The sequence below is a fragment of the Gouania willdenowi genome, chromosome 15 (genome assembly GCF_900634775.1).
Source record: "Gouania willdenowi chromosome 15, fGouWil2.1, whole genome shotgun sequence".
NCBI lineage: Eukaryota > Metazoa > Chordata > Actinopteri > Blenniiformes > Gobiesocidae > Gouania > Gouania willdenowi.
In genome coordinates this window covers 33,416,282-33,441,334 of record NC_041058.1, presented here as the reverse complement: position 1 = coordinate 33,441,334, position 25,053 = coordinate 33,416,282, and the positions used below count along the sequence as shown (strand labels likewise).

Below are 25,053 nucleotides of genomic sequence, written 5' to 3'. Positions count from 1 at the left end.
TATGGTTAACATTTTCAAGTTTTTAAAAATGTTAAACTCAAAGCTGCTGTGGGTTTAATTGAACATTTGCATTTAAATTTAGTTTCTTGAAACATTTTATTTACAAACTATCTATAATGAGTACTAAATTCTCCAGGTGTTCAAAGGTAACAGATTTAACTTGTTTCCATGAACCAGTTTTATTGGCTGGTGTCACGGTCTGAGTTTACCTCCGTATTGAGATTCTCTTACAATCTCAATACGTGACCGCTACGTACTGAGATGTACCCGTGCTGGATTAGTCATGCACAGAGATTACTGTACTGGTTTTAAAAAAATACCTAAAACATCACATCAGTCAACCATCCATAAAAAATTGACCAATGATGAAAAAAATATGATTGTCATGATTAGATTTATATGAATACAACAGCTTATTATTGTAAAGTTACATTAGGTTAACTGTTATTTATTGCAATGTATATTATAATCATGTTTTTTGGGGGAACATTTTTTTATTCTTTTTAGTATTGAGTTTTGTTATAATCATGTTTTTTTGGAGAATAAACTATTCCTATTCCTTTTTTTCCCCAAGAAAAGGAGCCATTCAGCACTCGTCAAATAACATTAGCTTTGAAACTGAATTTTCAATCTCAGCACGTTGAAGTAGCAAAACTCCCAGCGGAAGTAGCCAAAATTCTTTTTCCGGTAGTGTACATGTTCATAATCGATCTCAGTACGAGGTAAACTCAGACCGTGACATCAGGCTACTGGACTCAAAACACCACTCATTTTGTTCTTGTTGTTGTGTACACTAGTTAAAAACACTAATCCTCTGTTATTTGTGAACGGATTGGGCTGAAATTTGGTAGCTATAATCTATGGATGTGTACGCATCGATGCTTGGAGCCTGATTTTTTATTTGGGGCCCACGGGGCCCCAAAAGAAGAAAAAAAAAAAAAGAAAGTCGATTTCTCATTTATTGCGACAGTTGGTGGTACTGAATCAATGACACATACCAATATATGAATGGGGCCCATTACTCCGTATGTGTCATGGGGGTGCAAGGGGGCCCCATTTTTCAAATGACTACTCCTCCATTAATGCTCGTTGAATCGGGTTGTAATTTGACAAAGACATTCTATGAGCGGATGTCAAGAGCCCCCAGAGACCTTTTTGAAAGGGGAGGGGACGTACCCCTTTTTCCGGTAATTTCTAAATTTATTGGAACATAGTCGTGTAATATATCGTTTCAAAGGCATTTCAACATAGATAACGACTTTACTTTGCACAATTTAATTTGTTTTATTCGGTGGAATCGAGTCATTTCACTGAATTCTCGGGGACGTGGTACGTGCTATTCGGCGCGGAGACGTTCCGCGGCCCCGGCTGTAGTTCATCAAACTTGTTTAACAACTTCTTAGAAAAAAATTAAACATATGGAATTCGCTGTTTTAAAAACCCTGTCTTATTATTGAAGGGAAATTGGCTTTACCTTTTTACTTAAGTACATTTAGTAGCATCTACTTTTAAGTAGCAGCCACTTTAATACTTTTCCTTCTACCAGAGTATTTTTTTTAATTCAAGTATCTATACTTTTACATGAGTACTGAAGACAGTGTTTTTGCCACCTCTGCTTGTACAGTTGTTTTAAGGTGATTCGTTTGTTTACATAACATTAAGCTGGTAATATGCTGTACATTAGATAGATATGGTACTTGGTTATAGTGTCAGAGTTTGTGACAAAAGTAGCTGCGGAATAAGTTTTTGTATGTTTTGTATGCAGAAAAATCATTCTTTTACAATAATGCCATCTAAAAACTGCAGTATTCCTAAACATAATATTAATAAAACTGACTCTTCCAGGTAGAGATATCCGTTGTCTTTGCCCAGGTGGCGGGCGTGGCTCTGGGAGTCATGGTTGGTGCTGCCATAGGAGATGACCATAGCACCGTAGTCTCTGTAGATCCTGAGACGTGGTGAAGAGCAGCACGACGGCATGATGACAAACACTGGGATCTTCAGCTCCACTGCATGATAGGCCACCGCCATGGAGAAGTTACAGTCTGTGGCCACGATTACACCCTTCCTCTGCTGCTCCTGGACCCACACACATTATGTATCTCATCAATTATTAATAATCAATTATCAATGATCCACATCAATGCAACAACATTGGGGTGCTGAATTTAAAAACTCAGTCACTGTTTCATAGTCAACATATTTTGAACATTTTGTTCACATTTCTTTCATTTGAGCCAAATTCATGTAAAACAGCATGTTCTATATCATTGATAAAAATGTGTACACATGAAAAATAAATCTAAATGTAAATGACAAATCTAAATGTAAATGACAAATCTAAATGTAAATGACAAATCTAAATGTAAATGACAAATCTAAATGTAAAAGTGAAATATACATGTTAAATGTAAATCTAAATATTAAATATAACTGTCCAATATTAAATCGAAATCTAAATGCTAAATCTAAACGTTAGATTTAAATCTAAACGTTAGATTTAAATCTAAACGTTAGATTTAAATCTAAACGTTAGATTTAAATCTAAACGTTAGATTTAAATCTAAATGTTAAATCTAAATCCAAATGCTGAATGATAATTCTAAATGTAAATTTATCATCTATGTGTTGCTGTAAATCTGGTAAAAATAAAATAAAATGTAAAAAAACCCCATGTAAAACAGCATGTTCTATAATATCATTGTTAAAAAATGTGTAAACATGAAAAGTAAATGTTAAATCTAAATCTAAATGTTATATTTGGTCACCAAGTGTAAAGATTTAACACAGATTTAACATTTACATTTAGATGGCGATGGCATTTGAGACCAATTCATGTAAAACAGCCTGTTCTATATCATTGTTAAAAATGTTTAAACAGGAAAAATAAATGTAAATGTTAAATTGAAATGTAAAAATTACATATAAAGGCAAATGTAAATATAAATGTTAAATCTAAATCTAAATGTGTAATCGGTCCCCAAGTGTGAAGCTAAATGTTTAGAAATTATACAAAGTTGATCACAACATTTAACGGTGACATTTATATTTAACATTTACATTTACATTTAGATAGGGATGACATTTGAGACAAATTCCTGTAAAATTCCTGTAAAATAGTTCTATATTATTGTTAAAAATGTGTAAACATGAAAAATAAATCTAAATGTAAATGTAAAATCTAAATGTAAATGTAAAATCTAAATATAAATGTAAAATCTAAATGTAAATGTAAAATCTAAATGTAAAAGCTAAATTTAAAAGTTAAATATAATGTTGAATGAAAATATCAAAGTTTACTCAATTGCCAAGTGTAAAGTAAACGTTTAGAAACTATACAAAGTGGGCAGGTTGAATCATGCAGATTTAACATTTATATTTATTTTTAGTTATAAATGATAATCATAATAATGATGATAGAAATGATGTTGATTAGAACATGAACTGAAAATACAAGAGTCAATCTCGATCCCTACATAAGGCGAGAGATGATCGGAATTTATAAAAATCTATAGAAATAAATCTATTCAGGGGGCATTATATACTGTTTCATTCCATTAATTTACAAAATGAGATTATTTAAAATGTGTTTTATCACTCATTCGTTCTATCATTATGATCTATAGTTTGAGAACCTTTGATAAAGAACAAGCTGTTTTACATGGATTTCTGAAAGAAAATATGTTAAATGTTCAAAATATGTGGGCTCTGAAATAGTGACTGTTGTTTACTTTGTTCACCCCATAGATTGTGAGTACAGTCAGATACCTGTGAGAGAGAAGTGAGTAAGTACATGGCCCCTCGCTCCTTCACAGAGCCTGTGTAGTGCAGGTGTTCCTTCTTCAGGTAGATCTCCATCCCATACTGTTTGGACAGTCTGGAGTACTGAGCACACACAGAGGCTGTGGTTACCAGTGGGACCAGTCTCAGGACCAGCGAGAAGCCCCTGACTGCAGCCTGTAGTTCGGGGCGGCACTCAACGTTCAATTAACCCATAACATTCAGAATTACTCTAACCCTAACCCTAACCCATATCTATTTTGTATGCCTATAAAATTATGTAACATAAAAAATGGAATTGTTGTGAAATAAATTAAGCTCTTATTTAGGAAAGCCAGTGGAGGCAGAATCAAGTCCCTGAGTGTGTTGTAAATGTCATACCAATGTACTACTCATACTAACGCACTACTCATACTAACGCACTACTCATACTAACGTACAGCTCATATTAAAGTACTACTCATATTAACGTATTACTCATATTAACCTACTACTCATACTAACGCACTACTCATTCGAACGTACGACTCATATTAACGTACTACTCATTTTAACGTACTACTCATACTAACATACTACTCATACTAACGCACTACTCATACTAACGTACTACTCATATTAACGTACTACTCATATTAACGTACTACTCATACTAACGTACTACTCATACTAACGTACTACTCATATTAAAGTACTACTCATACTAACGTACTACTCATATTAACGTACTACTCATACTAACGTACTACTCATATTAACCTACTACTCATACTAACGTACTACTCATACTAACCTACTACTCATACTAACGTACTACTCATATTAACCTACTACTCATACTAACGTACTACTCATACTAACGTACTACTCATACTAACGTACTACTCATACTAATGTACTACTCATACGAACGTACTACTCATACTAACGTACTACTCATATTAACGTACTACTCATATTAACGTACTACTCATATTAACGTACTACTCATACTAACGTACTACTCATACTAACGTACTACTCATACTAACATACTACTCATATTAACCTACTACTCATACGAACGTACTACTCATACTAACGTACTACTCATATTAACGTACTACTCATACTAACGTACTACTCATATTAACCTACTCATACTAACGTACTACTCATACTAACGTACTACTCATATTAACGTATTACTCATACTAACGTACTACTCGTATTAACGTACTACTCATATTAACGTACTACTCATACTAACGTACTACTCATATTAACGTATTACTCATACTAACGTACTACTCATATTAACTTACTACTCATATTAACGTACTACTCATATTAACGTACTACTCATACTAACGTACTACTCATATTAAAGTACTACTCATATGAACGTACTACTCATATTAACATACTACTCATACTAACGTACTACTCATATTAACGTACTACTCTTACTAACGTATTACTCATATAACCTACTACTCATACTAACGTACTACTCATATTAACCTACTACTCATACTAACGTACTACTCATACTAACGTACTACTCATACTAACGTACTACTCATACTAACGTACTACTCATACTAACGTACTACTCATATTAACGTACTACTCATATTAACGTACTACTCATATTAACGTACTACTCATACTAACGTACTACTCATATTAACGTACTACTCATACTAACGTACTACTCATACTAACGTACTACTCATATTAACCTACTACTCATACTAACGTACTACTCATACTAACGTACTACTCATATTAACGTACTACTCATACTAACGTACTACTCATATTAACCTACTCATACTAACGTACTACTCATACTAATGTACTACTCATATTAACGTATTACTCATACTAACGTACTACTCGTATTAACGTACTACTCATACTAACGTACTACTCATATTAACGTACTACTCATACTAACGTACTACTCATATTAACCTACTCATACTAACGTACTACTCATACTAACGTACTACTCATATTAACGTACTACTCATACTAACGTACTACTCATATTAACCTACTCATACTAACGTACTACTCATACTAACGTACTACTCATATTAACGTATTACTCATACTAACGTACTACTCATATTAACTTACTACTCATATTAACGTACTACTCATATTAACGTACTACTCATACTAACGTACTACTCATACTAATGTACTACTCATACTAACGTACTACTCATACTAACGTACTACTCATACTAATGTACTGCTAATACTAATGTACTACTCATACTAACGTACTACTATGATCACATGAATGTTGATCATGTGGCCCTTCATCAAACTAACACATTTTTGTGGCCCTTGCTGTGATAGAAGTTGCCCACCTCTGTATGTATGCACGGTGGGCACACTAGTCATACTCAACCGTCCCATGATGCATTGCAAGCTGAATGTAAAATGGTCCTGTACCTGACTTCAAGCTAAAAATCAAACATCCCCTTTTCAAAACAAAAGTATCTCTTTTTGTCTTCCATTATTTTTTAACAGTTTTGTAAATAGGTCTTGTTTTGAAGTTAAAAGGAAGTTATGTCAGTAGCATTATGGAGGGTCTCTGAAAATATCAGAAATGTCAAAATTAAATGTGTCTACGTGAGTTTTATGGATCAATTGATCCACCAAACACTCAACGTCTTTTAGACGTTCTTAGCCTCTATTTAGCCCAAATATAGTCGTTTAAATATAGTTGTCACTGGATCATCCAACTTGGTCCAATTTTAGCCCAAATATATTTGTTGAACATTAGCAGTTTTGGTCATTGGAAAAAGGACTTCTCATTTGTGGTACGTAGCTCAACAATTTTAACCCTTAACCCCTTTATTTTAACAAGAAGAAGAAAAGGTATTGTAACAACTTCAAACATAGCCCACAAACATCAACCAAAACTTCTAATCTGATCCTGGTACAAGTTGACGGTTGAGGTTCCCACAATTAGGTATTACATTTTGAGAAGGTAAGATATGACACTTTTAATCAATTAATTAACTAACTATATTCTAACAATTCATCTTGAGTGCATAATACTACGCCTAGAAAAAGACGGCTTTTCACTTTTCTACCAAATTTTGAGGTTGTTTAGCTGTATGGCAAAGACGTCTTTTCAATGGCTTTTCAAGATTATTTTGCTGAGTGTGGAGCACTATTGCTAATGCTAAGCTGGTGCTAGGTTAATGCTTAGCTAATGCTATTGCTTGGCTAATGCTGAGTTAGTGCTAATGCTAGGTTAGTGCTAATGCCTGGTTAATGTTATTGCTAGGTAAATGCTAATGTTAAGCTAATGCTAGGATAATGCTATTGCTTGGCAAATGTTAATGCTAAGTTAATTCTAATGTTATTGCTAGGTTAGTGCTAATGGTAGGTTATTTCTATTGCTAGATTAATGTTAATGTTATTGCTAGGTTAATGCTATTGTTTGGCTAATGCTCATCTTAGGTTAATGCTAATGCTAGACCAATGCTAATACTCGACTAATGTTGTTGCTAGGTTAATGCTATTGCTCGGCTAATGCTATTGCTAGTTCATGTTGTCGATGTAATGTGTTTGTTGATGATTTTCATTGATTTTACTGATGATTTACTTGTTGATTTTAAGCTGTTGAATGTTTTATCATGTAAAGCACATTGAGCTGCTTTGTGTATGAAATGCGCTATACAAATAAATTTGCCTTGCCTTGCCTAGGCTACTGTTACTAGGTTAATGCTAATATTAGGCTAATACTATTGCTAGGTTAATGCTATTGCTAGGTTAATGCTATAGGTTAGTGCTAATGCTAGGTTAGTGTTAATGTGATGTTAATGTGAAGTTAGTGCCAATGTTAGGATAATGCAATTGTTAAGGTAGTGCTAATGCTAGGCTAATACAAATGTTAGATTAGTATTAATGTTGGGCTAATGCTATTGCTAGGTCAATGTTAATGCTAAGCTAGTGCTAATGTTAGGCTAATGTAATGGTAATGCTAGGCTAATGCTAATGTTAGGTTAATGCTAATGATTGGCTAATGTTAGGCTAATGCTAAGGCTCGATTAACGCTATAGCTAGTTAATGCTAAGCTAATGATATGCTCTGCTAATGCTAAGTAATGCTAATGCTAGTTAATGCTAATGATAGCTAATACTAATGCTAAGCTAATGCAGAGCACCCCAGGCCAAAACCTGCATCCTCACTTGTTCTAGTTATTTTAGTTATTCTCGTTATTTTCTTTTCCAACACAATCTGGTGTGGTTGTGTTTCTGTTTCTCACTGTGCATGGTGTCTTCTGTATCTCTCCTTGGATCCTGAAGGCTGCAGCGCTGATGTCCTCAAAGCGGAGATACTGAATAGGAGATCTGGGGATGATCCTGAACTCGCTGACCCTTCTGGTTTTTGGAGGCTCCATGAGAACAAACTCTTGACTTTCCACCACTTTTTTTTCATACACCTTCACATCCCCGTTAAAAATGTCCTCCTCGCCAAAGTCCTTGAGACGCTCTGGCTCAATGAGTGTTGGTCTGCGGCCCACGGTGCCATTGCTGAGTGGGCCACACTTTGAGGAGTAGCCAGGCTGACTTGGACCCAGACGCAGTTCTTCTCTGGAAAAGGTGAAACCACAGAAATAGACTCAGCTCAGAGTGTGGAACAGGGGCATGGATCAGCTCTTTGGCAGAACATTTAGGAACTCTATATACTGTGTCTAATTAACTCTATATACCTATATAAAAGTGGTTTTGAGGTTTAGTTCTTCTTAAACTGATAACTTTGTGCAATATTGACTGTTCTGTAGAACAAGGGTTCTCAACCTTGGGGTCACGAGACGCTGGGACCGGCTCGCCAAACACCTTCAAGAAACTAAGATTATCTTTTGAACAATTTGAGCCCATTTTTGCTTATTTTTACCCTTTTTCTGCAATGACACCAAACTTGCCATATTTTAACCTATTTTCATCACATTTTTTCCATATTTTTGCTACATTACTCCCATTTCTGATGCTTCATTAACAATGCCTATGCCTTTTCTGCAATTTTTTTCCATTTTCAAGACATTTTCAGCACTTAAAAATTATTTCCACCAATTTTCCACCTAATGTCACATATGTTGACCCATTATTGTCACTTTTAACCTCTTTTCACCATATTTCATGTTTATTTTCATCAATTTAACCACATTCATGCTTTGTCATGCCCATTATTTGCCAGTTTAAACTTAAAATTCCAGTATTGACACTTTGACCTCTTTTTTACCACTTTTTCTGTCTAAGTTTGCCCATTTTAATGTGCATCATTTAAAGCTAATATCCGGAGTTTTTGAGAAATCTATGTTTGTGTATCATTCTGTTGAAATGCAAAAAAAACACCTAACTAGTCATTTACTATGGTCTACGGCTGGTGGTCATTCATATACATTTATGTATATAAGTCCCGCCTTCGTCCATAGACCCCTACACATAGCGTCGACTTCGCGGAGCCAATAGGATTCGACTTAGTGGAGCGGGCCACTGTCAATCAAAGTGAATGCGCGTGCACCATCACAACAGCAAACAGGTATCATCTGAGCAGCATAGCTTCATGGAGGAGCGCTCCGAAACTCCAGTTACCCATCCCACGATTGCCAACGTATAAAGCTTCAAGGCAAGGCAAGGCAAATTTATTTGTATAGTGCATTTCATACACAAGGCAACTCAATGTGCTTTACATGATAAAACATTCAATTGTTTAAAATCAATAATAACATTTAAAATCATCAGTAAAATCAATAAAATCATCAACAAACACGACATCATCAACATGACCATAAATCTCTCTCTCAATCATACGCAGTAGAGAAAAAAAGTGTCTTTAACTTTGATTTAAAAATGTTCATGTGATGCTGACTTCAGCTCTGCTGCAGTTTGTTCCACTTCTTTGCAGCATAACAACTAAAAGCAGCATCACCATGTTAACTGTGAGCTCTGGGCTCCACTATCTGACCTGTGTCCATAGATCTGAGAGACCTGCTGGGTTCATACCTGACTAACATGTCACTGATGTATTCTGGACCAAACCCATTCACACATTTATAACCAGCAGCAGAACTTTACAGTCTCCTCTGAGGCTGACTGGGAGCCAGTGTAAAGACTTTAAAACTGGACTAATGTGTTCTGACCTCTTTGTTCTGGTTCAGACCTGAGCTGCAGCGTTCTGAACCAGCTGTAGATGTTTGATGAAGACCATTACAATAGTCCAGTCTGCTGGAGATAAAAGCATGGACCAGTTTCTCCTGATCTTTCTGAGCCATTAAACCTTTCACTCTGGAGATGTTCTTTAGGTGGTAGAAGATGTTTTTGTGATAGATTTCTACTAAAAAAGAAAATAAATTTTGGGTACAAAACTTGTGAATAAACGTCTTTGTGACCGCAACAGAATTTATCTCAGAGCTGCTTTCATAAGGTGGAGGGACTTGATGCTTTTAAAAGGATTCCAAACGGACCAGGATTTGCAACATTTTTCATGGACAGGTAATAAACATGTTTTAATCAAAAGTTATGGCACTCTAACAATAAATGTGTAGTTTTTGTAGTTATGAGACTTTGTTATGTTTTCCATGTGCGTGCACAAATGTAGAGGCGTAGCTTCTGGTAGATTGGCAGAGACAAGGGAGGAAGTAGAGCTGTTGAAGGCGGGACATCGAGACGTTCTCTCAGAAACATTGGATAGCAGCTTTAACCAATTTTTGTGGTTTTTAAAATCCCATTTCACCACGTTTTCCACCATTTTTGGTCACTTTTAACCCATTTTATTTGTGATTAAAACAAGGATTTCCATCTGGAACCTTTATTTTGGGGGTCGCAGGCTGAAAGATTAAGAACCCCTTCTGTAGAACATGGGACAGTGTGCCCAGTGTTTGATTCCAAAATACAAAAACATGGAGGACAGTTTTATTTTAGTTTAATGTAGGTCTATGAGTAGAGCCTCTGATTTTCTGTTCCAAATATTTCCAATTGCGTTTCAGAGTTTAACCATTTCAGTGTCATCGTTGAATCAGTTAACACATTTTCGGTTCATGTCCATTTCATCGTCTTTCCCTAATCTTTTCTTAAAATTGTTGAGCTACTTACCCCAAATGAGAAATCCTATTTCTAATGACTATTTTTGGGCCACATTTAGACCAAATGTGGTAAATCTGGACCAAGTTCGACTGCCCAAGAGCAACTAAGTTTTTACGACTAAAATTGGACCAAGTTGGACTTTCCAATGACAACAAACTTTCAATGACTATCTTAGGGCTAATTTGGACCAATTTTGACTGTAAAAATAGTAAATATTTTCATTTCATGCGTTAATCTGCCCCGTAATGACTGCAACCTTCCTGATGTTGTGACACACACACCACTGCACACAAGAGGGAGTGAAAAAAGGTGTGGCAAAAGGTGGAGGCGTGGTCAAAGGTGGTGAGTTTAAATTTTAGTGTATTTTGTTACTGAACTTGTTCAGATTGGATATTTGATGTTATTTACATTAAAACTGTTTATGATTAATTAATGTTGACATTTCAATGAAAGCCTGTCCTATTGGCTCACTGGTTGTTCTTTCTCTTCCTTGGACATCTGTTGAGTTTCCTTATGTGTCACACCTGCCATAACTGGGAGAATCATCTTATTTCTAGTCAGAAATCCCTCATGTTCATTCATCTGACTAATAATAATCATCTGTTTTCATATACTTTAAATAATTCTGGACTTAAAACATAACAGAGTTAATTTTTTCTAAGGATTTTCGTGAAACCAATTTGTTGCAGACACTTTTTTTTGTCTGTCAAATGTAATTAAAGGAAACTGAAACTAAGGAGAGAAAATGTTCTTTAACTGTTCAACTTTGTCATGGTTTTAGAAATTCATTTTTATGGCCTCGATCTCAACTCTCAAAAGTCTTGGGATGTGTTGTAAATGTCATACTAACGTACTACTTATACTAACGTACTACTTATACTAACGTACTATGCATACTAACGTACTACTCATACTAACGTACTACTCATACTAATATACTACTTATATTAACGTACTACTCATACTAACGTACTACTTATACTAATGTACTACTCATACTAACGTACTACTCATACTAATATACTACTTATACTAACGTACTACTCATACGGGAAGGAAATGGAAAGGGTGGGGAAGAGTTGATTATTTTAAAGTGAGAGTGAGATGTGAAGTTGTAGTTGTGCATATCGTGCTTATTATGTTGTGTAATCAAGCCAGTCTGGTGACAAGTGTGAAGCTTAGCTATAATGGTGGTGGCTGTGGACAGAGGGCAGGAGTGAGTAGTAATACCTAAAACAGGTATTTGGGATCAACGTGTCTAGAGTTAAGCCCACTACGAGTTTTATCCCACAGCCCAAGGAGTGCCAGTGCATCGTAGACCAATGTATGTGCACAAACCGCTACTGCAAACCCAAGCGCTTTTCCGGACCCGAAGATGCAGCCAGGCCAGCAGAAAGAGTGGGGGCCAGGGAGCCCAGGCAGCCCCCCCCAGGGCAGAGCAGCTCTCCAGATGCCCTAAGACCCCAAGCCGAGAGGCAGCCACCGCCACCCACATACACAACCAAAAATCCACCAAGGAGCCGAGGACCCAGCGCACCCCGCCACCGACCCCAACCCCCAACCCCCCACCAACATCCAACCCAACCACCTCCACCCCCGCACCCAACCCCCCTGAGGGGAGGGCCCAGAGAGCCCCCCCGCCCGAGACCCCAGCAGAGGAGCCAAGGCCTACGCCCAGTAGACGGCCAGAGCTGCGCCGAACGGGCAGCTGGTGGAATAGAAGCAGCACTGGGAGCAGCCCACCCAGGGATAACGACCACATCGCCCGCCGCCCAGGGCAACAGGGGGACGCTGCATGCCACCCCGGCGACTCCCAGGCGCACCGACCAAGCCCTCCAGGGCGCCCCAGGTTACCCTTTTTTGACGACGCCAGCGCGCAGACCCGATGCGGTAGAGCTGCAGAACCTGGCCTCGCAGGGCACCGTCCAAGCCCAGGCCCCGCCACCCACCGGACAGCACAAGCCATGAGGCAATGCCCCCCACTGGGGTGGCTGCCACCACTGGAAGGAGGTACTCCAACGGCACACGCCCGGTGCAAAACAGCAACCCCTCATCCGAACATACTACTCAACCGGGAAGGAACTGGAAAGTGTGGGGAAGAGTTGATTATTTTAAAGTGAGCGTGAGATGTAAAGGGGTAAGCGCCACACAACCTCACCCCAACCCCGGCACAGACACCAGCACCCCCAAAGCGCTCACCCCCCACACCTGCGCTGCGGGCCGCTATGGGTCAGCACATCGCGAGAACCGCCCCCAAGGCAACCAGGAGACAAGACAAGCACCAAGCCACACCCGAAGGGAAGACAGTCAATACAAGAGGAATGTTAACTTTTATTAGGTTATTAATTTCAGGCACAGTTATTGTGATTAACAGAGGGTTTTCACGGTGCGTCATCAACCCGGAAGTCACCATTTTGGCGATATTGCCGTAGCAAAACAAAGCGAACGCACACAAGCAAATCCCGAATTTCAAGAGGAAATGGTGACATATTGTCGTGTTTTTGGCCGTACCAATCGGTCAGACCGTGAAAAACATTTGGAGTTTAATGGACTGAAGAAACTTATAACATATCAGCGAGAACAATGTCAGAGGAAAGGAGGCACTTGTGGTTAGTGAAGCTAAATCAGGATCTACGATGCAAAAATCTGGACAACATCCTAATTTGTTGGGCCCATTTCTTGTCAGATAAGTGAATTGTTGATAGCAGCGGCTCTTAACTAATTTTCTAGTGTGATTATGATAATATAATTCATATAAAGCTCCCGCATGTGGCAATATAATCACATTTAATAGCCTGCTACAGTAGCAACATAGTTCCTAAAATGTAGAGCTAAAATGTAGAGCTGTATTTCTCATTGTATTCCAGGTAAAAGGTCTGAACTTTTACCGTTATTGCATTACTTTCTTTGGCCTTCACGACACATCTGTCGATGATGACTTGATCCACACATCATCTGGTTATAGACCTCCAAACTTTTAGAAGATTTAAGGTCTTCCACTGTTTATGGGCTTGGAAAGAAAATCAGGTAGTTGACGATATCAGGATACATAATAGAGGACTCTCTGGGTCATTGATCTAAGACGAAGGAGCAGACTTGTATGGATCTGCACCACCAATAAAGCGTAACTTTTCAAAATATTGTGCCCTTTCCTGCGGACCAAGTCCTTCCCTGTATACTTTTGCATCTATATTGCATTTTGAGGAGCTTTTTTGTGCTTTATCCATCCCAATAATTCACCATTTCCTCTCAAAATTCTGGATTTGCTTGTGTGCGTGCGGTTTGTTCTGCTGCTGCTTATCGCCAAAATGGTGACTTCCTGGTTGATGATGTGCTGTGAAAACCCTCTATAGTACTTTAACTTTAGTAATAGAGAACATAATTGGAATTGACTTTCTGAGGATAAAAAATTATTGTAATTTAATTGTAATTGTAAAAAATGCTGCTCATTGTAATCGTAATTGAATTGTGATTGAATGAGTAATTGAAAACATAACTGTAACTGAAAAATTTAATTAACCCCAACCCTGCCTTATATTACCTCAGATTCAGTGTGAGAATTGACATTTCTCTGTCTCTGACTACCTATATATGGAGACAAATCACGTGTAAACGTGTGTATTTAAAGATATATTCAGTGTCAGATTGTAATTTCCACTTTATTTTGCCAAATAAATAATAATGATTTTCAAGCAAATGTCCTTCTTCATGAAGAAATTTTATATTTTTCATAGATCTGAGGCCTGATATGAGTTAGTTTGGAATGATGATGAGCCAGTGTTCTGTGGAGGAGGATGTGTACCACCATCACCTTCTGGCTTCAGTAAGTGGGAGGGGCCTTTCAAGCCGGGCTAGGATTAGTGAGTACAGAAGACGGTGAAGGTTGTTTACCAACACCATAGTCCAGCTCGCATTAGAAAAGAAGATTAGAAGAAAGGTAAATACGTGCTGCAGTATCGTCCCACTCCATAAGCAGCAGAGAACGTTTCCTAATCTGCTTTTCCCTCATGATGCAGACTTTGTAGCTTTTCTCCTACCACAGGGATGGGTCATGACCTTTCACCTTATGTCCTTGGCTTATTACTTAGAGCCAAACATGATGGGGAAATCCCTTTTAGATTCATAATAATTAGATAATAATTAAAGTACAGTAATAATAGGAGGTTACAGAAAGTGTTACATCATGGTCTCAAAAACCTTAATCTTAACAAATGAAAATAATCACCTTTGTAAGAATGGTTCTCTGTATAAGTGAGTATAAACCTAGAAATGAAGCCACCCATTGCATCTGAGACTTACTCAGTGTTCTTAAGTCCCACGTTTTTTAATGACTGTTTTCTGAAAGTTTAACTATTGTTTTAATATTTGGGTGGAAGTCAGGCTTCCCACCAGACAATTAGGATTTTAGGGTTTTAAAAATCTATTGTTCTTTCAGTCAGTCCCACGTCACATTAAAGGACATTCACAAATAAAAATGAACACCCTTTTGGCAAAGCAGCGGAAAATAAATAAATAAGATCAGTTCAAAGGAATGTCTTCATTTTTTAATGAAATGTACTATATACACGTACAATAAACAAAAAATATTCCTAAATAACTTCTCTCAAAATGAAATTACAAAATATCCAAACACCAAATCTCAGAATGCAAAGCAAAGCAAAATCCCATTCCAAAATAAAACAAACTCTGTTTTTGTCATACTTATTGCCATGTCTGACGTGATTTGGTTTCTTCAGTAGCAAAAGAGTTTTGTTTTCATTTTTAAATGGATTTCAAATCCCCAACACAGAGACATTTTCTTTTTTGTGATGATGCAAAGTGTCAGAGCTGGGGGTTATTCCAGAAAGGAGGTTCAACAAACTCTGAGTTTATCCATAAACCCTGGGTCACCATACCCTGCAATGGATAACTCTGGGTATCTGATTCCATTACAGCTGGTATGAAGTGGGTCAATCAAACCAAATCGTTACTGGGAAAGGAAACAGTTTGGTTTAATGAAGCGCCATGGTGTCAGGCATCTAGGCAGCGGGCAGCCCTTCTCAGCGGTTTTCATCCTGCAGACAACAGCAGGACAGTGCAGAGCGCATGGGAGAGCAGGGGTGGTGATGATTGGCTAAAAAGTTGGGTGGGGGGAGTCTCTGCTCACGCAAAGTTGGTCGAGCCAATGGCCGACAAGAGCCAAACAGGAAAAAAAACGTCATATCCCTGTGCAAAGCAGTAATAAAACAAACATGGCGGCCGACACGGAGAAGGCCTTCACTGCTGCGCTCTGTTTATAAACACCAGGATATATTGTTGAAACCACAACAAGAAGAAGCTTTAAAACCATAAGTCTGTACCGTACCACACGCTGTTCATCTGCTGGCTTTGTTTAGGGAAAAAGAATTAAGCTTGTTGCGCTATTGTCGTCAGATCCGCTCATTGTTTGATTGGTTACTCTGAGATTGTTTGTCCCGCCCCCGCTGAGCAATCAGAACTCAAACACCGTGACCCCTTCCAGACTAATGGCCTGTATGAATAATACAAGGAGATTAGGATGGATTCCAGGCTACATCCCTCCCTGATTTTGGTCACAGTCTATTCTCATCTAGTCCTTTATTAGTTGACGGTAATGTCAATCAATTTAATCATAATTTTAGTCTCAATTGAAGACTGCTTTTTTAGTTTTTGTTTCCTTTTCGTCCACAAAAATGTATTAGTGATCTGCCAGTGAGCAGATTCAGTTCATGGAGAATGTTACCATGGAAACATACTCAGAGAACAACATACCTCGCCTTCAGGAATGGGATACTCAGAGTTTCCTTCATTTAAAGATGGAGACCAACACCTGAGCTACCAGACCTTCAGCAAAGGTAAGGTCAGAACATTGTTTTATTTTCTACAGTGAATGGAACAAATGGAATGTTTGACTTTGTGGATGCTCCTCACTGAGGCTGTTCTGAGATGTTGTTGTTGTCATTTTCTCTGTGTTTCTGTGTTTCCAACACAAACAACAGATGTTCTACCGTGTCATGAGATATATCTTGTTGGGAGAGTATGGAGGTTATATTAAATAATTGTTTTTGTTTCTTTTATGGTGTTTTACGATGTTGATTTTGTTAGATGGCTAAATGCTTGATCATGTGGGTTTTTTCTTTCTTATTATAATTTTATTTTTTGATAAGTGCATTGGGATGATTTTGTTGTAAATTGTGCTATACAAATAAAGTTGAATTTAACTGAGTTGAATTGAATTAACACTTGCCAGCCGAAACATATGAAATTGTCATTGGTGTTGACATTGGTGGTCTCGATTTGGAACGCCCTGTCTACCCTACCCTGGTGCTCACGGCACGTCACTGGTCCGAGCATAGTCAGTTTGAACAAAAGCTGCTGGAATTCTGGAATACCGCTCTGCTGAGGAAGCAGGAGACTAACTTTGGCTAAGTTTCAAAGCAGAAGGTTGAGCGGTCACTCACTACAGGGTGGGGAAGGTTCTGGGTCGTCCTGAGGGAGGGTGTATAGTCTATGTTCCAAAATCCCACCTCTGCCAGAAGGGGTCATTCTCCTCACTGTCTGTTAGTGCAGCCTTTGGTGAGAACAAACGCTCCAGTCGTTCGCTCAGGTAGCGGGAGAAGAACAACTGTGCTGCAAAGTTCATCCTGGGTGGAAATTGTTCCTGCAGCGTCCGATGAGTGTGTGAATCCTTGGTGGCTCCAGCTGCTGTGTGTGGTCCGAGAGGAGAGGACGACACTCCCTCCCTCAGAGGCTCTTTACCAAGGGATTACCTGGGAGCACATTCCTATTCCTGGGCCCAGACCAGGATTACTTCCCCTTTCTGTGACGCAGTGCTAATCAGACAGTCTAAGGAGATAGATGTGGACTTAAGGCTTAGCAACCAGGCCAGTGATCAGCAGCCTGTGCTTTCAGGATCAGAAATGAAGACTCGTTTGTGTGGGATTATATCTGAGACCCCTGGGGTCACATTTATACACTTTATTCAGAGATTTGGGTTCACACAGTGTCGTCATGATAGCACAGACTAATCACAGTATGGGGCACCAAATGTATAGTTGCACATGCTAAAATAAACAGCAACTTTTTGCAACATTTAACAAAAAAAGCATTTAAAAAATGTATGTGAATTTTTTTTGTTAGTTTTTACCAGATATACAGCTATACAGATATTTTTTTCTAAAAATATAATGTCAATGTTGAATCTAAATATTAAATGTTAAATGTAAATCTAAATGTAAAATATATATCTAAATTTTAAATCAGTCACCAAGTGTAAAGCTAAATGTTTAGAAATTATGCAAAGTAGGCAGGTTAGCAGGCAGGTTAGCGTATGTCGATCACGAGACCCCGCCCACACTACTGACTGTGGCTCAGTGAGTGAGGAGAGGGTAAGAGCGAGATGTAGCAAGAAAAGAGCTATAATGACTGGTGTACAGGCTGCACATCAGGAAATGTGTGGACATGCTGTATTTACACTCACTTTAACCAGTGATGAAGACAGCGAGGATGCAGAAGACCTTGGAGGGTGGGGTGTGGGCGTGGCCTTGTGATTGACAGGCACTGACCTGCCCACTTTGTATGATTTCTAAACATTTAGCTTTTCACTTAGCAATCGATTCAACATTTAGATTTAGATTCAACATGGAGATTTACATTTAACATTTAGATTTAACTTTACCATTTAGATTTAGATTTATTTTTCATGTGTACACATTTTGAACAGTGATATGGAGCATGCTGTCTTACATGATTTTCTGTCTCAAATGAAAGAAAAATGAGCTAAATGTGAGGGAAGACTTCTTACGTCACTAGCTGTGCTTCCATTAGTTTTTGCAAAATAAAAATGAATTTCTAAAATTTTGACGAAGTAAATTTCTCTTTGATCGTGTTTCCATTGAAGGTTGTTTTGGAGTATTGTGACTCTCGTGAAATTTAGATTTAAATTTAACATTTAGATTTACATTTACATTTAGATTTAGATTAAACATTTATATTTAACTTTAACATTTCAATTTCAATTTCACATTTTGATTAACATTTAGCATTTAAATCTATCATTTAAATTTAACTTTAACATTTAAATTAAACCTTTACATTTCAATTTATTAGTGTTTATCAGTTTACACATTTTTAACAATAATATAGAACATGCTGTTTTACATGAATTTCTATTTCAAATTAAATTAAAATCAGCAAAATGTTAAAAATATGTCGATTATGAAACAGTACGTTCACAATTCGTTATTTAATAAATGTGGCGTGTATAAATTACAGTTTTTCTCGAATGTCAGGACACATTTCAGGAAACTGCCCTCCATTTTCTCTAAACTCTAAACACAAAACACTTTTCTCAAGCTAGCTCCACAAAAACTCGCAGTCTCTTTACAAAACGAAACTCTCACTCCAAAACCCAAACTTTCACCACAAAACTGTTGCTCCTATGGCCAAAACCAAACTTTGACAACAAAATGGTCCTCACAGCTTGCAAAAATGTAAACACTATTGGATATCTATCACACACTTCAATAAAAATTGAAAACACAATGTTCAGGGTGTGATGTTCTCAGTACCCCATCATTTGTATAGTAATCACATCTGTATAGTAATCAATAGTAAGTCACAGATTATTTTTAGGGGAACCTCATTTATTGACAACCTGTACAAACATACTTTTTCCAAAACAAATTTCAAAAGAGAACAAAAGCATACATGGGGATACATGTCACAAATTCTTACAGTAAAGAGGTTCTATGGGGTCTGTGGGGGGGCCTGTGCAGGGGCCTGTGGGGGGGCCTGTGCGGGGGCCTGTGGGGGGGGCTGTGCGGGGGACTGTGCACGGGCCTGCGCATCACGTCGTCGGGTGGGGTCAGGCCACAGGACCTCGTCCACATCGCAGGCTATGTTTTCCCTCGCCAGGCAGCGGGGGAAGAAAGCTCTGGCATGCCGGACCCAGCCTGAGTAATCCCCCACATCATCACAGGCCAGGTCCATGGCCCTGAGGAGGTTCTCTCTACTATATGGTTGCCGGTCATACACCTTCCACCGCCATGATGAGAAGAACTCCTCTATGGGGTTGAGGAAAGGTGAGTAGGGTGGCAGACATACATTGAGGAATTGTTGGTGTATATTGAACCACTCTCTTATCTGGTTGGTGCGGTGAAAACTGACGTTGTCCCAGATGATGACATAGATGGGAGGAGGCTGTGCTGGAACCAGATTCTGCTGCTCACGGTCAATCAGGATGTCCCGTAGGTCTCCCAGGAATGTGAGGAGACGCTGGGTGTTGAAGGACCCAAGGAGAGCCTGCCTGTGGAGAAGCCCTTCTGAGGTCATGGCTGCACATAGGGTGATATTCCCCCCACGTTGGCCAGGAACGTCCACAATTGCTCTTTGGCCAATTATGTTACGGCCTCTCCTCCGTCTCTTGGTGAGGTTGAAGCCAGCCTCATCCAGGAAGATGTATTCATGTTGTCTCATCATGGCGTCCAACCCCAAGATTCTCTGTGGAAATGAATAGAGTATGGGTAGTGTCACAGAAGGAGTACTACAGTACACTGTGGGCTACTGTGCAGTACAGTGAGCTTGTACACCCACTGTACTGTGAACAATCAACATTGTATACCCGTATGTATACTTACTTGCACATACTGGAAACGTAGCTCTTTGATTCTGTCCGAGTTACGCTCAAAGGGAACTCTATAAGCTTGCTTCATGCGTAGCTTCTGGCGACGGAGGACTCTGTCTATGGTGGCCAAACTGACTCTGTCAATACCTCCAAAATTTATGTTGTCAGCTATGACTCTCTCCTTTATTTCCCTGTGTCTGATGATGTTGTTTTCCCGGACCATGTCCACAATGAGGATCTCTTGCTGTGCTGTAAATAGGGGAGCCCTTCCACCATGATGTGGCAATCTTTCAACCCTATAGAAACAAATATGCTTTCACTCTTCAAAAAAAGACTTACAATCTACAATACAAACATCAATGGAAATGTCCAGTCTCCCAAAGCAAACGTAATGTGGTGAAACCAATTTAGATTGTGGGCTACAAACATTTAGACAAAGTAACTACAGTACATACCTGTTGTGTTGTCTGAATGCCCGAATTATGGTGGACACTGAGAACCTGCTGAGGTTGGGTTGGACTCTTAGTCCAGCTTCTCTCAGTGACATTCCATGGACAATGACATGGTCAATGACAGTAGCTCGCATTTCATCTGTGATGATTGTACGTGGTTGTCTTGCTCTTCCTCCTTGCACTCCTCCTCTCCCTCCTCGCCCTCCTTGGCCTGCTCCTCGCCCTCCTCTGACACGAACTCCGCCTCTGTACATTCTGTTGCCGTTTGGCACCTTCAGCAAACTGTGCATTCTAAACTGGCCTATATAGGTGTTGTCACATCATTGGCAGGTGTCTTCAATTTTGAGTCGTTGTGCATTCTCAAGCGGCCAATATGGATGGTGTCACATGTGTCTTCAATTTTGAGTCACAGTGTTTAAGCAATGACACCCGTGCTTTCATTGTGTTCAACTTTTGATGTCTGAGTCTACCATTTTGCATTGTGTGAGCAAAAGTGTGTTTTAGCAAGTGTGAAAGTGTTTAGCATAAGTGTGAATGTGTTTAGAGCAGTGCAAATGTGTTTAGAGTTCTGCAACATGTGTTTTGGCAAATGCAAATGTGTTCAGAGTTTTGTGAAATTGGAGATTGAGGTGAAATGTGTTTATAGTTAAGCCAACTAGAGGCCAGATTTATTAAAGTGTTTAGGCAACTGGTCATTGTGCTCAGAGATCTAGAAATTGTGCTTTAGCAATCGAGAAAAACTGTAAAGGTCATATTGTCGCACTAAACTTGTTTGCAGTAAGGATATTAACAGTTGTGTCCGGAGAAGGGTTACAAACAATATAAAATAAAAGGAATGTGGGAACAAACACTGTGATGATGAGGATCCTTGTGCATCCTGTTATGTTGTGATAGGTTTCCAACCTGTGACGCAGGTTTGTACAAGGCAACGTTCACAGGACAGGCTGCTTCAGGGTAATAATGAGTATGTGAGCCAACCCAGATCACTGCAGGAAAGTGTCTAATCACTGCTAATCCTGTCAGCAGACAGGCCTGGAAATGACCTGGAGAACAGGTACAGGTACCTCACACACACTTCTGTTTATACCATGACTATTACAATAATGTGAAACATCCAACATCTGTCTTGTCATTTAAGAGGAATCTACATAATATTAAGTACAGCATGTTTTTTTTGTTTTTTTTAATAATATCTTCATCATATAGAATAATTAGAGGTGGGACTCGACTAAAAAAATGTCTCTAGTTAATTAGACTTAAGAATTAATAATCAAAATTAATCATCGAGTGTAATTTTTTCAATGTATTTTGTTACTGTATATGACTGAATCAATTAAAACAATAAATGAGTTTAAACAACTAAGTAATGTATACCTGTCAAGGTCCCGTTTTACCCCTCTTTCCCCCCATCTTCCCGTATTAGTAGTTTTCCAATTTTACTGTAATAATAATTTAAAGATGTCTTACTAAACTGAACGCCGTCACTAGCCTCGCGAGAACTTCCACCTGAAATGACCTGAGTGACAGTTCACACGAGATTAGTGCTGACATCGGCAACAAATCCAGAAATAACTCAGAACAGAGATGATGAATGAAGACGTTCTGGTGAAAAAAAACATAGAACTGGTGTAAATACGTTGTAAAATATGACAGAGAGTTTATCTTCATAAAGACCATCAGGATGTGACACAGTTACACATTCTGTTAGATTAATAACTATGTCACCATGAAAAATCATCCAATCACAAGCTCCACAAATATACAGTTTTATAAAGTGTTAAATAATGTAAAGTCTGTAAAAAATGTGTCTAATAAGTCATTAGTGAATACCAGAGAACCACATGAGTGAGTATGAGAAATTATGATAAAATATGTAATAAAATAAAATGTTAATGTCTAACTTAAAGACAAGCAACGTTAAAATAACAGTAAATATTTAACGTGTTGACTTGTATATAAACTGTAAATATATTAAATATATTGGAGCTTGGTTGGGCGGGTGGGACGGCTCGTAGTGGGTGCCAGAAAATTTCCCTTATTTTCAAATCCAAAACTTGACAGGTATGAATAGTGTTTATTATTTCCATCACTAAGTGCTAACATCATATGTCATATGAATAAAGATTATTATGTTTGCATTGTTCACAAAGCACTAACTTAAATTTAAAGCCACACCGTGGACTTTTTGACCTAAAGAGTTTATCCATAGTTATTTTAACATTACATTATCAATGCTCCTAGCGGGGCTTCCCTCTGGAAATACCCCCATGTAAGTTTGGAGAAGACAGAAATTCAGGTCATGTGACCTGGAGAATTTCACTTTACAGCAGTCACGTGACCACAGGCTCTGATATACTCATAAAGTTAAGGCATTTACTACTATTAGTGTGTGCGTGTGCGTGTGCGTGTGTGTGTGTATGGTGTGTGTATTGTGTGTGTATAGTGTGTGTGTGTGTATGTGTATAGTGTGTGTGTATAGTGTGTGTATAGTGTGTGCGTGTGCGTGTGTGTGTGTATAGTGTGTGTAGTGTGTGTGTGTATAGTGTGTGTGTGTGTGTGTGTGTATAGTGTGTGTGTATTGTGTGTGTGTGTGTGTGTGTATAGTGTGTGTGTGTGTATAGTGTGTGTGTGTGTGTGTGTGTGTATAGTGTGTGTGTGTGTATAGTGTGTGTGTGTGTGTGTGTGTGTGTGTGTGTGTGTAGTGTGTGTGTGTATAGTGTGTGTGTGTGTGTGTATAGTGTGTGTGTGTGTGTGTGTGTGTGTGTGTGTATAGTGTGTGTGGTGTATAGTGTGTGTGTGTATAGTGTGTGTATAGTGTGTGTGTATAGTGTGTGTGTGTGTGTGTATAGTGTGTGTGTGTTGTGTGTGTGTGTGTGTATAGTGTGTGTATAGTGTGTGTGTGTATAGTGTGTGTAGAGTGTGTGTATAGTGTGTGTATAGTGTGTGTGTGTAGTGTTGGCGCATCAATGTGACAGTTACAAAGTTCATGTACAAGCTCTAAAGACTTAAAGTGGACATCACATTAGAGAGCTGAGAGGACACACACACACGCACACACACACACACACACTTCCCTCTCCTTGGCCACTTCCTTCAGCTCTTCCAGGAGGACCCTGAGGTGTTCCCAGGCCTGGGTCTTCCTTGGGGTCTCCTTCTAGAGGGACGTGCCTGCTCTTACTCAGTTCTTCTAACAGTTCACAGTTCACCTGTGTCAAACTAAAGGCCTAGGGGCCAAATCTGGCCCTTCACAGCGTTTACTTTGTCCTGCAGGAGAAACTAAAACCTAGCTGTAGATATCTCAAATTCACAAGTTCAATGAAGTCACAAAATGAGAAACTTTGACCTCCATTCTCCACTGGATGTTTATGTAACAGATACTCCTGTATGTGCTGAGTCAGCACTGCTGAGTAATGACTCCATCACATACTCAGACCTTCTATTATTGACAGACAGCAGAGCAAAGAGACGTTACGGAGCAGTGACGCCTCCAGTAACTGAAGTTTTCTAAAATCCTGTAATTTTTCACAATCCATAAATATTAAGCTAAAAATCTGACAAAAGATGGTCAAAAAGTCAAGGAAGTGAAAATCAGTGAAAAATCACTTATTGATGGATGTTGTCATAGCTTTACATTCTTAATAGATCATTGAGATGTAGATGTGCAAAATAGGGAAAAAAATAATGTTGAAATAGTCCATAATCTCACAATAACACATTATCAGAGATAAAGTTATGTGGGTGTTTTGCACTCAGGTGTTCTCTCTATTGTCACTTATTAAATATGTATATTCGCTCATGATTTGTGTTTAAATGCAGTGAATCTAGTTTTTGACGTCTGCATTCAGAGACAGTTTCAGGACCACTGATCTGTTTCTATAAGTCATGGTTCATGTCTGAATAAAACTCTATAACTCTATATCTAATAGATCTAATATATCTGATATACATATATATTTATATATATATATAATAACTGGGTTCCTCTGTCCTGAATCCTTGACGTCCATCAGCTGAAACTTATGTAAAACTTTATGCTTCAAATGTCTGAAGGGGTACAGGACTGTGGAGAGTGTGGGAAATCTGGATTTATTTTGAATCT

The 25,053-nt window shown here is 38.5% G+C and overlaps 2 protein-coding genes across 2 annotated transcripts in view; both read right to left on the bottom strand.

The window, feature by feature from the left end:
- LOC114477295 (L-threonine ammonia-lyase-like) overlaps nt 1–17,520 on the bottom strand; it is a 34,244-nt gene extending 16,724 nt beyond the window's left edge. Inside the window, exons 1-4 of the mRNA XM_028469555.1 lie at nt 17,405–17,520; nt 8,060–8,387; nt 3,769–3,885; nt 1,838–2,079 (exon numbers count right to left, since the gene is read on the bottom strand). Coding sequence (XP_028325356.1) covers nt 1,838–2,079; nt 3,769–3,885; nt 8,060–8,387; nt 17,405–17,520 — 803 coding nt within the window. The remainder of the gene's footprint in view (nt 1–1,837; nt 2,080–3,768; nt 3,886–8,059; nt 8,388–17,404) is intronic.
- Nucleotides 17,521–19,501: 1,981 nt separating this feature from the next.
- LOC114476957 (uncharacterized) lies at nt 19,502–21,696 on the bottom strand. The gene is made up of 3 exons (XM_028468977.1): nt 20,958–21,696; nt 20,516–20,798; nt 19,502–20,378 (listed from the first exon to the last, which is right to left on the bottom strand). The coding sequence occupies exons 1-3, from the start codon at nt 21,242–21,244 to the stop codon at nt 19,626–19,628; spliced, it is 1,323 nt and encodes a 440-aa protein (XP_028324778.1). The 5' UTR covers nt 21,245–21,696; the 3' UTR covers nt 19,502–19,625.
- Nucleotides 21,697–25,053: the final 3,357 nt, after the last annotated feature.

Excerpts from the sequence above, each read along its gene's own strand:
- LOC114476957 (XM_028468977.1), bottom strand. The coding sequence starts at position 21,244 with ATGCACAGTTTGCTGAAGGTGCCAAACGGCAACAGAATGTACAGAGGC. Across the intron at positions 20,799-20,957 it reads GCATTCAGACAACACAACAG|GGTTGAAAGATTGCCACATC; the intron begins GTATGTACTGTA and ends TTGTTTCTATAG. Across the intron at positions 20,379-20,515 it reads TACGTTTCCAGTATGTGCAA|AGAATCTTGGGGTTGGACGC; the intron begins GTAAGTATACAT and ends TCATTTCCACAG.